At 43.1% G+C, this 16,987-nt stretch overlaps 1 gene segment (V, D, J or C); it reads right to left on the bottom strand.

The window, feature by feature from the left end:
• Nucleotides 1-3,019: 3,019 nt before the first annotated feature.
• On the bottom strand, nucleotides 3,020-16,305 carry LOC144698023 (Ig heavy chain C region-like). The segment is given in 6 exon segments: nucleotides 3,020-3,643; nucleotides 4,091-4,411; nucleotides 8,371-8,688; nucleotides 8,813-9,118; nucleotides 10,627-10,941; nucleotides 16,251-16,305. Coding segments are annotated over 6 exon segments (1,698 nt in total).
• Nucleotides 16,306-16,987: the final 682 nt, after the last annotated feature.

The raw sequence follows: 16,987 nt of genomic DNA on the forward strand, positions 1-16,987 counted from the left end.
CAACATTTGCTTAACTCTGGGTCAGTCAGTCATGTCAGGTACATCAAGACAGTCACCTGGACATATATTCTCTGACTTGACGATGCATACATTTTTCCATGACATGGCTGATATTTCAGAGCAACAATGGATGAAGTATTGTACTCCTGCTATGTTTCTCACCTAGCAAACCAAGTATAACAGAAAGTTATGCCAGAATGCACTGTCCAGAAGGTGAACTGTGCAATTATCCCTGGTTGACATGTTTTTATTTTGCCCATTGAAACTTTAATGGGTCTTTTTCAGATTGTGAGGATGTTTGTGGGCTGCCTGATAAGGCGACCTACCAACAAACTCTCCGATCTGCACCTTTAATTTTAGTGTGTTTTTCAACAGGGCGCAATGAGTAGCGGCCTGATGCACGTAAGCAAGGGGTAAGAAAAAACAGCGCAACTATTGATGACAAGAATGCGACCAGTTGATTTACTGCAGACTGAGATTCTCTTTGAAAAATCAGTTCTTGGTGCCTCTGCTTTGCATTGGACGTACGGACAGATTCTATGTTAAATTATGTGAGTTGAGCAAGGTTGATGATGGTGGCAACAAAGTCATACCCTGCTTCGTAGATCACCTTTCACTGATTCAGGATTTCCCAAATACTTCACAGGGAAATAATAATACTTTTTCAATAATTTAAATTCTTTAGTGTTTGAGTCCGCAGCAAGTTAAACTAAAAAAACACCCCTAAAGAAAACAAAAGGAGCAAATAGGAAGCCAGTATAAACAATGCTGCTTCTGGACATAATAGAAATAACAGACTCTGGAAGATATCACTGCTCATGCAATTCTCCTTGGAGTCTTCAACATGCGCCTGAACTGTCGGATCGGCTCAAAAATAAGTCTCTCAAATGGAACACAGCAGCACTGAGACTTCAGCACCCATCAGACTGTTCGACTGCATTATGAGCCTCGATCAAGTGCCAGAATTGTGGAAAGATTAACCCATAACCTTCTGATTCAGAAGCCAGGGAAATGTTAATGATATCCGCTGTGATTAAAAATAAATATACGGGGATAATTTCAAAGTCAATGCTTATCTCCGAATGCGCTCTTTGGAAATTATACATATCGATCGTTCATTGCACAACAACATCAAGTTGCCGTTTTGCAGCACGATAAACGTGGGGAAAAGCCTCGAGGTGCTTAAGAGGAGCAAAATCAGACAGCACCTGATGCCAAGTCAAGTAAGATCCAATCAGGTCAAGTAACCAAATGTTTGTGAAATAACGTTGCTTTAATGCGCTTCTTGAAGTAGCAGAGATAGGTTAAAGTAGCGCACAGGTTTAGTGATGCATTTGCAGAGCTTAGTGTTTGGGCAGCTGACGTCCCATATTCTATAAGTGATATGCGGAGCTTGTGGCATAACGTTGATGTCAGTGAGCAAGTAATAGTGGAAATCACCTTAGTAATGGTGACCACGAAATTACCACCGACTGCTGTAAACCAGATGTGCTTCACTAATGCGCCTGACGGAAGAAAATCTGAAACCCTTACATGGTCCGGCCTACATGTGACTCAAGGACTACACCAGTTCCGTTGAAATTAAACTGCCCTCCAGCATGGCTTAGAAAACATCAGCTCATGGGCAATTCGGCAACAAGTGCTGGCCTTACCAGCGACATCCCATGAAATAATTAAGACGAAAGAAAGAAAATTGAGCATGCACACGAGATCTGAATTGGAGGCACGTGGAGATCCGGGAGGGCAGGCTGACTGGGGCAATAGCCAGCATAAAGTTTTCTGCTTGGTCGGTAACATGTTAAACATTTTAAACATTTTTCTCTTCACTCCCGACGCACAGTGGCAACAGTGTGACCCATCTACAAGAAACCCACCAGCCACACCCTCACGCTAATTTGACAGCGCTTTCCAAACGCGGAACCACTACAATCTAGAAAGAAAAGGACAATAGATGCATGGGAACACCACCATCTGAGAATGCTCCTCCAAGTTGCACACAATCTTTACTTGCCACTAAATCACCATTCCATCATTGTATCTGGGTCAAAATCCTGTAATCCCTTACAGTATTGTGCGCGTCATACGCCAAGTGGATTGCAACGGTTCAAGAGAAAAGGTCGCCGCCATCTTCTCTAGGACAATTAGGGACGAAACATGGCCTTGCCAGCAACACGAAAACTACCCGAATGAATACTATAAAAAGAAACAGTTGATCGAGGAGAGAAGCCATTTAAAAACAGGGATAAGAATTTTCAAATTGTGTAGTTATGTGACTTGAAGCCAGCACAAGAGTGATGGTTAAATGGGGACATGCCGTGAATTGGGCCACCGGCTCAAGAATTTTGGATGATTTCTGTTTGGAAGCGGATGCGTGGGAATGGAGTGTATGGCAGGATTTAAAGATGATAGCTTTGTTATCCTCGAGGAGACAACCTGTACTCACCTAATATTGATTGTCTAGACATGCAGTGCAAAAGTGAGAGGCAGTGGAGAATACAGAGAATGGGCAGTGAGGTAGTGCTCGGTGGCATCAGCGGACAAGGGGGATACAGAATTGCGATTTCGAATGATGTTGTTGAGGGGCATCATCGGGTTGAAACATAGAAGACGAGTAAATAGTCAGAAGCTAGAAGACTCTCAATTGTAGGTGATTTTCCGGCTAGAATTGATTTATCAAAGTGAAACCATTCAAACATCAGTTTTGGTGAATGTTGGTCACTATATAGGTTGAGCGTAACTTCATCCAATTTATTCAATCCGCCCTCTAGGTAAATACTTCATTGTGAAAGAGTAAATCACAGTAACTCCGAATGAACGCTGATGCTTTGTGTAAACTGCTTGAAAGCACCACAAGTATTTCTAAAGGTGGAGGAACAGACGCGTGTTGCACATTTTGGATATTGGAGCATATATATCTTATACATTTGCTTCAAATTATTAATGATCACCACGAAGATATCACACACACACACAAACCATGAATAGGCAAGGCAGCAAGTTTTCATTTTGCTTTTATTGCAATCAGTTGTGCCACATACAGACAAACCAACCATGTTATGTATATCTAATAGCGTCACTAAACCCTTCATGAGTTTTTTGATAATTTGGCAACTTGTATAAAATGCGAACAATCGTTCGCTGCCCTGGAGGGTGATTGTGAGGTCAGATGATTGGGAGATTGGATGATTCAGATGTTGAAATTATTAGGAACCTCACAGCGGTGACATTTCTACAGGAAAGGCCTGGCCAATCATGGCGGGTTATGCACACGATTTAACACTGTCGTTTAGGACAAGCGAAACATTAACTAAAGTAGGTTTACCATTGGATTTATTAATACTTCGGATTAAGTTCCTCTCGAGGGACGGGTGGCCCAGTAAACAGGAGTAAGTGGTGCCAGTGTTCCACTCGGCCGCGGTGAGTCTCAATCTGCCGGCTATGGAGCTGGAACCATTTCCCTTCTCAGTCTCCGGTTGGCTTGGATGACCTGAATCCAGAATGGTGTCATTGGCCATCCAAGCGATGTAAATCTCAGCAGGATAAAAACCGGTGGCGAGACACACCAGCGTTGCCGTATTCTCAGTGTCGATCTCGTCCTCTGACGGAGGCAGAATGTAGACTTTGGGACTAATCATTGTGCCAACTGTAAAGAGAGAAATATACAAATACGTTTTAATCTGACTCTGTCTATTGTTTGGTCCTCAATATCCATTCTATTCTCTTAGAAATACCATATATTTGGAAATTTGGAATATTTCCTATCTCTGAGGTTTAAAGATCTTTTTCCTTGCACATGGTTGTCATTCATATTTTTTCTTTTGATCGGTTGCTTTGTGGTCCGATTTTTCCCCCCGAAGAGTTGGAGAAAGCACTTTAAAGAAATGCTGACATTGTTGGGGGTGGGGGGAGCAGCAGTTTCACATTTCTTACTTTTTTTTTACCATCGTCTTCATCAACATGGTGACTGGTAGGACCCGCGATTGTATTTAATTGATTATACTAGCATTTAATTTTTGGTCTTTTTAAAAAAATTTCGTTTGGGGCCACTGGCAATTGAACCAGTCCCTTAACGAGTGTTATCTGTGCTTACCCTTTAATTTCCTGGTTGAGCGTCTCTTTGGTGTTGGTAATTCACTTCCTTCTACGAGACAGACATATTCCACCCCACTGTCCCACTCTGCCGCAGTGACCGTCAGTTTGCTCACGATGACCAAATTGCTTCCACTCCACTCAGGATTCTGGGTCTCAACTCCTTCCGTTCTCATTCTCCCATCCACTTGCCAGGACACGCTGACGCTTTCTAAATCACTGTAAAGGATTTCACAAGCAATGGTCGCTGTCTTTTGAACCCATATCTCTTCAAACGGAGGGTTCAATATATTGACAGAAATGTCTGGCTCATAGCAATCAGCTGGAAAGAAAAGCGAATGGTTGTTTCAAGCTCTCATGTTGAAATCACGGATGACAACCACTGCAGAATGCTAAAAAATGTGAAACAGTACTTACTGAAATGTGATTGAGTTGTTATTATCCTGTTGCTGGTTGAGATAACAGGATGCTGTGCTCTCCTAGGCTTATTGTTTTCATCCCTATGGCTTCCATGGATCATGTTCTGAATAATATTCTCTGCAATAGTTTCCACGGCTCGCCGATTACTCTGACAGGGACTGAATATTTTATTTTATTTGCGCTGACACTGGAGGTCGAACGCTGTCTAGTGGCCTGTAGGTGCCGGATTCTTTTCCCACTCATGTAACGTAAATAAAAGTTCCCTCTATTTATGAGCCAATTTTCCCAGGACTGATCAATGGGCGGACGCGTGCCCTCAAAAAAACTTTGTAGATGTTCTGCATTATGTGACACCAAGTTTTAGAGAGAGAAAAACACCACCCAGGTTCGGAAGGAGCGCCGGTGGAATTTTGAATTTAAGCAAACAATTGTTTTGCAGAATGTAAAGTGAGGAAATCTATCAGTTTACCATGACATACCTGGCCCAGAGATACTCAAAGTTTAAATTAGTGGCAATGGAGTGGTCTTCTATACTATCCGTGCATTGACAGCAATAACAGGGTTACCAATAAAAATGGGGCGTGGCGGGGGCGGGGGCGGTAGTTTTTAAAATAATAAAATTCTGCTTCTGGTCGGGGAAATAAGAACGTAAGGAATCGGAGCAGCAGCAGGCTATTCGATCCCTGAACGCTCGCCGGCCATTCATTACGATCATGGCCTTCGCCTCCATCTCCAGCTGCCCCGCCCACTACACATATCATTTGATTTCCTGAAAGACCAACAATTATCCAGACTGTGACATTTATCCAGATGTGACCACGTACTTGCTTGTTGGGGTGTGTGATTTAATCACTTAACAAATCTCCTCTCAACGTCCTCTTATCCAAGGAGAACAGCCCTTCCTTGTAGAGTCTACCTACGTAATTGATTCCCGTAACCCTGGAATAATTCTCAGAATCCCTTTCTGCACTCTCTCTAAAGCCTTCACATTCTTCCTAAGTTGTGGTGCCCAGAAATGGACACATTATAAAATGCTTATTTGATTAAACTGGAATAAAGTTTGAACATAATCTCCTTGTTTTGAACTCTCTGCCTCTGTTTGTACAGCCCTGGTTCTCATTGTTTAACCATTGTCTCCAGCTTCCCCGCGCTCATCAATGATTTGCACAGGTAGAAGGCCACGTCTCTCTGTTCCTGCAACCCCTTCGGAATTGCAGACTTTAGTTTATATTGTCTCTCCTCATTTGGCAACAAAAGAAAATATTTAGAGGGAATGAGGAAATGAAAAAAATAATAATGACTGAGTGTAATAAAACGAGCCATCTCAATGAGTTTAAACAGAAAACCGAGTATCAACGAGGAGGGATTTTGCAACCATTTGACATAAAAAAAGGCCCCGTGTTTGAAAGGGGCTGGTTTCAACACTGCAATGCTCAGATCATCCTTCTAGCAAAGAAAATGGGATGTTTCAGTTTATTTTCTAACAGTTTCCTTGTAACTAAATGAACCAACATGAGACGTTTAACTGTATTACATAAACAATATTTTAAGGTAAAAGATCCAACGTGGAATGTCACTTTGAGTACCCTTGTCAAATGTCCATTGCTTTTCGTCCTCAGAATGTGGGTTCGCTGGCTGGGCCAGCATTTATTGCCCATCCATAATAGGCGTTGAGAAGGTGGTTGTGAGCTGCCTTCTAGAACCGTTGCAATCCAAGTGGTGTGGGTACACCCACAGCGCTCTTAGGAAGGGAATTCCAGGATTTTGACCCAATGAGAGTGACAGAAATGACAAATATATTTCCAGATCAGGATTGTGTCTTGGAAATATGTTGCCTTCCCTTCACTGCCACTGGGTCAAAGCCCTGAAGCTCCCTTCCTAACAGCACTGTTGGTGTACGTACACCACATGGACAACAGAGGTTCAAGAAGGTAGCTCACCACCTTCTCATGGGACACTTAGGATGGGCAATAAGCGTTGGCCCAGTCAGCGGAGACTACATCCCGTTGTGAGTGGGTCAGCAAGGAGAACGTGTATCAGCAGCCTATTTTAGAACAAAGAACAAAGAAAAGTATAGGACAGGAACAGACCCTTCAGCGCTCCAAGCCTGCGCCGATCATATTGCCTGTCAAACTAAAACATTTTGCACTTTCGGGGTCCATATTCCTCTATTCCCATCCTATTCATGTATTTGTCAAGGTGCCTGTTTAAATCACTAACGTACCTGTTTCCACCACCTCCTCTGACAGCGAATTCCAGACACTCACTACCCTCTGTGTAAAAAACTTGCCCCGCACATCTCCTCTATAGTTTTCTCCTCTCGCATTAAATCTATGTCCCCTAGTAATTGACTCTTCCATCTTGTGAAAAAGCTTCTGACTATCTACCCTGTCCATGCCACTCATAATTTTTTAAACTTCGATCAAGTCCCCCCTCAATCTCCGTCGCTCTAGTGAGAACAATCCGAGTTTCTCCAACCTCTCCTCATAGCTAATAACCTCCAGACCAGGCAGCATCCGGGTAAAACTCCTCTGTGAATTACTTCACTGTGAATGTAGCACAGCCCGGTCCACTCTTGCCATCAGCAGAGGTGCAAACATGTTGACTCCGATGATGCCTCCTCAGGTCGTAGGAGGGGCAAACAAAGGGTCCCTCCTCTGTTAACAGATATGCCCAGACCACTGTAACTTCCAAGAGCCACCGGTTCAATTTGGTTAACCCAGTGAGGAAAAACAGCCTAACTTAGGGAACATTATTATGAGTAGGTTGATATTGCAATGCAGAGATGCTCAGTGATCAGATGGGGCTCGAGCTTTAGGAGAGTGGGGCTGTGTCAGTTGCAGTATTTGCCCCTTTAATGCCATTGCTCACTACTGAGTTGTGTTCGTCACCTCTCGAACATAAGCCAATGGTTCATCTCCATGAACCCGCATATGCAGAAAGTACCAGCACATTATTATGCCCTGAAGGCATCACACCCAATTTTGCCTCCTTTTATTCCAAATTGGCGCATAGATAGTTAACGTAGATTGGGAATCAAACCATATACTATTGCTACTGCACAAATGTAGAGGCACTGAGGCCAATTATCAGGACCCAGTCACCACAGGTCAAGATCAGCGGACTCAGCAAAGTGCGGGGATCCAGCCTCCCGGGAAATCTGAATATTCCCGGCCTTATCACTGAGGATTTGGGTAAATCATTGTGCAGATTTTTTTTTTGTCTTCAATGAAAATGAATCTATACCACCAGAAATTAAAATGTTTATCACAGGCGATTCAATTGATCCAAAAGAAAAAAACTTGATTAGGTTTAGTCCATGAAGACGTTATTTTGTCCAGCCCTGTGATTCTAATTCATTTGTTCCAGTCCGTCTCAAGACGAGAATCATACAAAACTGCTTCAATTATTCAACTCCCTGCTAACTGGTTGTTTCTGGTTCTGAATTCACTGCTGAAAAGCAGTCTCTATTGTGCTTTGTTAAAGAAGGTAGCAAAGAGTGAAGTGGACCACGCTTATCCCCACAGTGTGGAACACAGTGTCCCTTAAGGAGTGCTTAGCACCATCTAAATAAAGCGCTCATTTCTAGAATACGGTGAAGTAAAGTCTCAGACATTCTTATCCTGCCTCTTATCATCACTGGATTCTCAAATTGCTTGTGGAGGCGGACATATTGAGTGTTGAGCATTGTACCATCGCTGTGCTGTCTGGGAGCTCAGGCCACATTAATTGTTTCCCATACGTTTTTTAGTCCCTGCGACCTAGAGGAATGTGCTCGCTAGTGTGCGCGTTCTTGGGTGTTGCTGTCGATTTAAGCACAAATCTTGATTGTGGAAATGCATACTGAGAAACTGTTTTTACCTTTCTTGTTGCTGATGGTCTTATTTTCGGTGGATTGTGTCGATGGGTGTGAGACGGCACAGGTGTATCTTGCTCCTGTCTTCCATTCCGCCTCAGGTAAAGTGAGGAGGCTCCTTGTGCTGAAGGTCTGGTCCTGTTCAAGGGCCGTGAGGAAACTAGTGATATTCGATCTCACAGCAGCTCCGTCCTTCTCCCAGGAAATTGTTATTTTGTCCGGGTAGAATCCTCTTATCAAACAAGTGAGGGTTGCGGCTTTGGCACTTTGAATTTCTTCTGGTGATGGAGGCAAGAGCCGGAGACTTGGCTTCACTGGCTCGACTGTAACAGAAGTTCAACCACTGTTAGTCTTAACTCCATTGACATTCCTAACGTATATATGTATATATATATATTTATATATATATATATATATATATATATATGTACATATATATAACCTTACCTATTTTTCTCTTTCGTGTGCCTTTTGATACTGGAGTCGATGATAGATTGTCCTGTGCTGAACATGAGTATTCAGCCCCGCTCTCCCACTCTTCCACGCTGCTTGTCAAGCGGCTGATGGTCAGGTACTGGTTACCATCTTGGGTACCTATTTCGATTTCAACACCTTCAGCCCTCACCTTTCCATTCACCCTCCAGGAGATCACAACCTCATTTGGAGATGTGGACACCACTTCACACACTAGGGTGGCAGTTTTATTGATCCAAATATCTTTAACTGAGGGATCTCTGAGAAGTACTGCGATCTCTAAAAGTGAGAAACAAAAAATCAAAATCACGAGGAGGCTTTAATGCTGATCATTCTACTTATTTAACAAGAAGTTTAATATCAGTGACAACCGTTAGCTTGACAAATCAAGTCTTTCACTGATTATTGTTCAAGTTAACCTCAAATTTTGCTGTTTACACAAATGTTGACATGAATCACTTTGAACTGTTCATTTAGACTAAGTGGCACAGAGCGGAGAAAAATACAGAGTTACATAGAGGTTTTAAATCTTAACACAAAGAAAGAGAGAGAGAGAGGAGGTGAAGCAGAAACACAGGCAGAGAACAATCGGTCTTAGATATAAAAGGGGTAAAACGTGTGAGGGAACGGATGGGGCTTAAAGAGAGCGGAAAATTGAGAGAGGGAGAAAAGGAGGGAGGCAGGAAGTGAGAGGTAGGGCCTCTCCATAAGAACGCCTTAAACATTTCTGCACACCCTCGGCATCATCTCCCCTGCCAGTGGTGAAACACCCGACACTTAAATGACACTGGAATCCGAGATTGTCTATTCCCTGTCCTAGCCACTGATGCCGCTGGCGCTGCTGGGAAAACAGCGCTGCCAGCCAATCAGATTGGTTAACAGCTCCCTGAGGCGGAATGTTCACCTGAGTTAGAGACACAGTCCGGATTGAGCCAATTAATACTCCTGAATCAGGGGCTGCTGCGATTGGCCAGGATGTGATCCAACCACCAACCTATCCCTCCCGGCGACCTCCAATACCCCGCCCAGCCCCCACACCTCACCCCGATTCTCCGGGTGACAGGGCAGGAACATCCTGATCCGGATCTTCCTACCTGTGACAGGTTATTTCTGCTGTCTCTTTCTCTGTCCTTACTTGCTCTGTTCTCCATTCATCCGTTTCATCTTATGTGTACATTTTTGTACTGATACCTAGTAGCAAATAGAATCCACTCTGGCAAATGAAACGATTATCTAAACCAGGCTTTATTGTTTTATCCATTTCAATGAAAATGTACCCATTTTCTCTATCCCTCTGTTCTATTTCACCTTCAGGGATTGGCAAATACACTGAGTAGGGCCTGTCAACATTTTTTTGGCAATATCATAATAGGTTAAGCACAATGTGTACATTAACCAGAACATAATATTCATCAGAAGGCGCCTTAGAAGCGCCTTTTTACCAAATTCGCCCAACTGTGAGCACCATCCACAACTTCAGGCATTGCCGGTGCAATAGAGAATAATAGAGAACAGCAGGAGGCCATTCGGCCGTTTATGACCCTCGCTAGCTCTTTCAAAGAGCACCTTCAAGTATATTGGTCAATGTTGCTGAAACTCTTCCAACAACTTTCGTTGTAATGTTTCATTGCATCTTAAATTGTCACTAATAACACTCAGTGTGCCTGATCCAGGGCCTTGAATCCTAAAGGATAAATTATTGTTTTTGCAATAACATCCCAATAAATCCGATACTAATAAAGTAAGTCTGTTTGACATCTGCATCTGAATTGGTTCCATTTCCTCACCTGACGTTGATCTGATTTCTTTCTGCTTGTTACTGTTGGTTGCGGAATGGGTCACTTTGCACCTGTACACGGAACCGCTGCTCCATTCCTGAAGGGGCACTTTCAGGAGGCTCGTGGAGCTGAAGTCTCCTTTCGATGTTTTAGCTGGGGATGTAGTGGTAAAGCCAGAACCTATGGTGTTTCCGTCCTTCTGCCAGGTCACCCCAATGCTTTCTGGTTTGTAGTCGCTGATGAGGCAGAGCAGCTGCACAAAACCCTTTGCTCTCAGCTCGGAATTTTCACGGTAGAAGAGATTGATGATTGGGGGGGTAAACCCTAAAATTACAAAGATCATCTTAGTCATTTTCTATAATTACGATAAATCCTTTGCAACATGTTTCGAACAGTTTTCATCCCTTGACCAACATCGAAATTAGATGTTGTAGTCAGAGGCTCTTTATACGAGCTTGGTGTGAGCTACTTAGCTGCCGGGATTCTTACAGCACAATGATGCCTACACTTCAAAAAGAATGTCATAGCTTGCCAGGCACTTGTGGTGTTCTGAGGACCTAGAATACGCAAGAAAAAAATCAGGTTTCTCCTCACTTATTTATTGGAATATTTGCGCTCGATTAATTGTCATGTCCATTATTATCGTAGCAATGCAATGGAATTTGACACCACCTGAAATCTTATCAAAAATAGAGGACAGATATTGATTGTGAAGATAATAAGATTGACTCACGGCCCTGGTCTGCACGAGGTGCAACACAAATGGAGGACAGCTCAGAAATTATTATTGTTGTTATTAATTTAATAACTGCAATCGAAACTTCATCGCCCCCATTTACATAATATAATAGAATTGCTTGGAATTTCCTTCCGTTATTTCGGCGCACATTGGGAAGTTCACCGCTATAGCGGGAAAGCACTGAACCGCAACAAATAGGGAGTCGATTTGTGCTCTAATCACGAACTGCATTTCGCCTCCAAGGTTTCGGCAAGAGTCCATGCTCTCAGCCGACCCAGTAATTATGGAAATTTGGCTGTGTTCCCGGAACTTACCAAGCTATTAATTTATTTATTTGGAGCCGATAGTAGCGGCCGTGGAGTTTGCTCAGAGTGGCATCCACACACCGGCAGCATCTATTTGAAATTTATTTTAATGATTTATCACCAGTGCCTGTTGCAGGTAGCAATGTAAATTGGAACTTTTCTCAAGCTATTTCATCCGAAGTACATATTGTAGGAAGGGATAAGTCGGGACAGATATGTAACTGATGCAGCATTATTGGTTGCACTTTATATTTCTGCTTATCAAAGCTGCCTGGGAGCAGGTATGGAGGTGGCTGCAGTAGTGTTAAAGTAAATGTTAATGGTCTCCTTATACCTACTGGCCAGCAGAATGAAAAACAGGATGTCACCTAACATTTCTGCAAAACATGAAAATGGGAATATTGTGATAAAGGAATTCAGGTCATGAATGGGAATTCAAATGTTGCTGAAAAAATTGCATTTTTTATCGAAGCTTTACGTCTTGCACTCATCAGGATAGTTCGCAAGAAAATACCAATATCAGGGGAAACAACATATTTATACTGTATGACAAAACAATCGCATTGCGGGTAATGTATTAGCATGAATTGAGGATTGACTATTACAGGGAAGACAAAGAATTGGTATTAAATGATTTTTTTTCAGTTTGGAAAACCACAAAGTTCAGTCCTAGGGCCTCAATTATGCACTGTCAATATTAGTTACTTGGAGTCGGGGCAGAGTGTGATGTATTCGAATTTACTGACTATACAAAATAGGTGGGAGGGCATGTTGTGATGAAGACGTAAGGAATCTGCAAGGGGATATAGATGGGTTGAGTAAGTGGGCAAAAACTTGACAGTTAGAGCTTACTGCAGGAAAGTGTGAGATTATACACTTTGGTAGGAATAAGCCTAAATCAGACTATTATTTAAATTGAGAGAGGCTCCAAAAACGTGCAGCACAGATGGATCTGGGTGTTATTGTGCATGAAACACAAAAACAAATTCATCAAACTGGTGCAAAAACTGATTAAGAGGGCATATGGAATTTTGGTCTGTATTGGTAGGGGGTTGAAGCTTAAAAATAGGGAAGTCTTCTTACATCTGTGGAGGGCGTTGGTGAGGCCGCACCTGGAGCACTGTCTACAGTTTTGGTTCCTGAATTTCACAGAATCACAGAATCACACAATGCAGAAAAGGCCCTTCGGCCCATCGAGTCTGCACTGACATGTGAGAAACACCTGATCTACCTACCTAATCCCATTTTCCAGCACTTGGCCCATAGCCTTGAATATTATGACGTGCCAAGTGCTCCTCCAGGTACGTTTTAAAGGATGTGAGGCAACCCGCCTCCACCACCCTCTCAGACAGCGCACTCCAGACCGTCACCACCTGGGTAAAAAGGCTATTCCTCATATCCCCCCCTAAGCCTCCTGCCCCTCACCGTGAACTTATGTATCTTCGTGACTGACCCTTCAAAGAAGCGGAACAGCTGCCCCCTATCCATATTGTACACCTCGAGGAGAGCGCCCCTCAGTCTTCTCTGCTCCAAAGAACACAAGCCAATTCCATCCAATCTTTCTTCAAACTTAAATGTTTCATCCCAAGCAACATCCTCCTGAATCCCCTCTGCACCCCCACCAGTGCACTCACATTCTTCCTATAATGTGGCGACCAGTACTCCAGCTGTGGCCTCACGAAGGTTCTATACAACTCCAACATGACCTCCCTACTTTTGTAATCTATGCCTCGATTGATAAAGGCAACTTTCCCATATGCCTTTTTTACCACCCCACTAACATGCCCCTCCGCCTTCAGAGATGTATGGACACAAACGCCAAGGCCACTTTGTTCCTTAGAACTTCCTAGTGTAATGCCGTTCTTTGAATACTTCCGTGTCAAATTACTCCTTCCAAAGTTTATCACCTCATACCTTTCAGGGTTAAATCCCATCCGCCACTTACCTGCCCATTTGACCATCCCGTCTATATCTTCCTGTAGCCTGAGACACTTAACCCCACTGTTAACCACCCAGCCAATCTTTGTGTCATCCGCAAATTTATTAATCCTACCCCCCATATAGTCATCTATGTCGTTTATACGAATGATGAATAAAAGGGGACCCAGCACAGATCCCTGTGGTACGCCACTGGGCACTAGCTTCCAGTCACTAAAGCATCCTTCTGTCATCACACTCTGTCTCCTATAACTAAGCCAATTTTGAATCCACCTTATCAAATTACCCTGTATCCCATGTGCATTTGCCTTCTGTATAAGTCTCCCAAATGAGATCTTGTTAAAGGATTTGCTGAAATCCAAATTAACAAAATCAACTGCACTAGCCTCATCTACACACCTGGTCACCTCCTCAAAAAATTCAATCGAATTTGTTAGGTATGGCATCCCTATGAGAAAGCCATGCTGACTATCCCTGATCAAAGCTTGCCTCTCCAAGTGTAGATAGGTTCTCTCCTTCAGAATTTTCTCCAATAGTTTCCCTGCCACTGACCTGAGACTCACTGGCGTGGAGTTCCCTGGCTTATCTCTACAACCCTTCTTAAATAGCGGAACCACATTAGCTGTTCTCTAGTCCTCTGGCACCTCCCCCATGGCCAGCGAGGAATTAAAAATTTGGGTCAGAGCCCCTGCGATCTCCTCCCTAGCCTTCCTCAGCAGTCTGGGACATAAATCATCTAGACCTGGAGGTTTCTCCACTTTTAAGCCTGCCAACAACTCCAATACCTTGTCACTTCCTATATCAATTTTCTTAAGAACCTCGCAATCTCTCTCCCCGAGTTCGATACCCTCGTCTTCATTCTCTTGGGTAAAGACGGATGAGAAGTATTCATTCAACAGATTTAAGAAAGGAATTACTGGCATTGAAAGCAGTTCGAAAGATATTTACTGGGCTGATTCATGGGATGAAGGGGTTGATTTATCATGGAAGGCAAAACAGTTTAGGGCTTTGTCCATTATAGTTTAGAAGAATGAGGGTTATTTCATTGAAACGCACAGAAACCTTATGGGGCCAAGCAGGGTACGTGTTGAGAAGATATTTTCACCTTTGGGGGAATCTCGAACTACGGGACATGGTTAGAGAATAAAGGGACAATCATTTAAAACTGAGATGTAAAGGAATTTGTTCCCTCAGACGGTAGTGAATGTGTGGAATTCTCTACCCCAGAGTGTTGTGGAGGCAAGGTCAGTGAAAGTGCTTAAAGAGGAGATAGATAGGTTTTTGAAATATTGGGAGGTTGACAGCTATGAGGAGCTGGCACGAAAGAGGTGTTGAGGCGTGGGGCAGATCAGCCATGATTTTATTGAATGGCGGGGCAGGCTTGAGAGGCCAAATGGCCTACTCATGCTCCTATTTGTTTTCTTCATAAGAGATTGCTGATTGGTTGGAAAGTGGCTCTGATTGGTAGAGGCGTTGCCGCGGAGGATGCACAAGCATCAAGCTTACATAGAGAGCAAATGGCTCGGGCCCGAGTGAGGGTTTTTACGATAAGGCCAATCTTATAGCGCATATAACTTTAAGAGTCCCAAGGCGTGCATTGAGCAGCGTGGGTTGACCTGCGATAAACCCTGATTGTCAGCACTTGCTAATTTACGACTGAATTATTGTCAGTACCGTATGTCCAATATTTCTTCACTTTTGCCCTGCCAAGTAGTGATTGTCAAATATTGAAAGTACTTTGATTCTTTCTCTGTCATTTCCCATTTAAACCCTACCCCTCGGCGATGTTATCTGAAAGCACACCATTATTTTTCACCTGTATGATGACGATGCTGAATTCTACCCCACCACCACCTCTATCGACTCCTCCAGTGTCATTAAATTGTCAGACTGTTTGCCTGGCATCCAGTCCTGGATAAACAGTAATTTCCTCCAACTAAGTATTGGGAATGCGGAAGTCGTGATCTTCAGAACCAGCTGCACATTCCATTCCCTTGATGCCGGTTCCCCCCTCTGTCTGTCAATGGCAGAGTCTGTATCAGACTTTTTGCTACTTTGGTATAATTGTTTGACCCCAAGGCGAGTTTCTGACCATGTATTTGCTCCACTGCTCAGACAGTCTACTTAAACCTCAGGAAGATCTCCCCACTCCGCTCACACTTTGCCACAATCTTTGCTGCAGCCTCATTCACCCTTTCATTCCCTCTAGATTTGGTTATTCCAATGCACTTGCAGCCAATATCCCACATTCTATCCTCAGTGAAGTTTAGATCATCCAAAACTGCTGCCCATTTACTAATCACACTAAGTACCATTCACCCATCACCCTGTGCTTGGTGAACGGCATTGTGCCCCGGTCAACCAAAGCATTGATTTTTAAATTCCCATCCTTGCCTTCAACTTCACCCATGCCCTTGGACATCCCGCACCTTGTAAACTCATCCAGCTACATAACATTCCAAAAATGTGGGCTTGCCAAATAAAGCTTCTCCGTTTTTAATTGCCCCCCTACGCTCCCCAGCCCCCACCCCGCGGCAGTGCCTTCAACTGATGAGGACCTATGCTCTGGAATTCCCTCCCTAAAGTTCACCCCTTATCCAGCGGTTTTGTTTTAACCAAACATTTGGCCATTCTCCTAATTAGCGCCTTACGTGTCTTATCGGTTTGGCTCTTAAGTCTCCTCTGAAGTACATTGGGATGTTTCATTGCGCGGAAGGTAATGTAAGTCCAAGTTGTGTTTGTTAACTGCTATCGATAACCTGTTTTACCTTTCATGTTCATAGAGCAATATGGTTTTGTACCTTTATCTGGAAATATTTTCAAACAAAATTTTCTGAAATAATGGGATTTGTAACCGACAGCAAAATAGAATTGAGGCCACACTCAGATCATTCATGGTATTATCAAATGGCGGAGCAAGAAGAAGCGGCCCATCAGCTCACTCCAAATCTGTTTGTTCGAATCGGCTAAAGATAACAATCCAAGTTCATCTAAGATGCTTCCTAATTTAAATCCCGTGTCACATGTACTATTATAGCTTATTTCCTCTATGCCCTTTCTAAGAGTTTAACATCATACCTTAACTGCAGTTCACATAATTAGGCACATTATTCCAATTGGTTCCTAACCGCTATTTTTATTGTCATGACACAGCGGTTGATAAAGGCTGATCTTTAAAATCCCAGAGGGAAAATTTAAACAACTGTCATTACCGATATTTTCAATTGGTGCATTTGAGATGCAACTCTGAATTCAGAAATGAACCCACCAACCCTTCAGTGGTTTTTATATCAAACTAAATGAAACATTTTTAATTGACAACAAGGCATTAAACACATAAATATGTCTACAAATTATTATCATAACTTATATCAAATTTCCAAATTAA

Source organism: Cetorhinus maximus, chromosome 23, assembly GCF_964194155.1.
Source record: "Cetorhinus maximus chromosome 23, sCetMax3.hap1.1, whole genome shotgun sequence".
Taxonomy (NCBI): domain Eukaryota; kingdom Metazoa; phylum Chordata; class Chondrichthyes; order Lamniformes; family Cetorhinidae; genus Cetorhinus; species Cetorhinus maximus.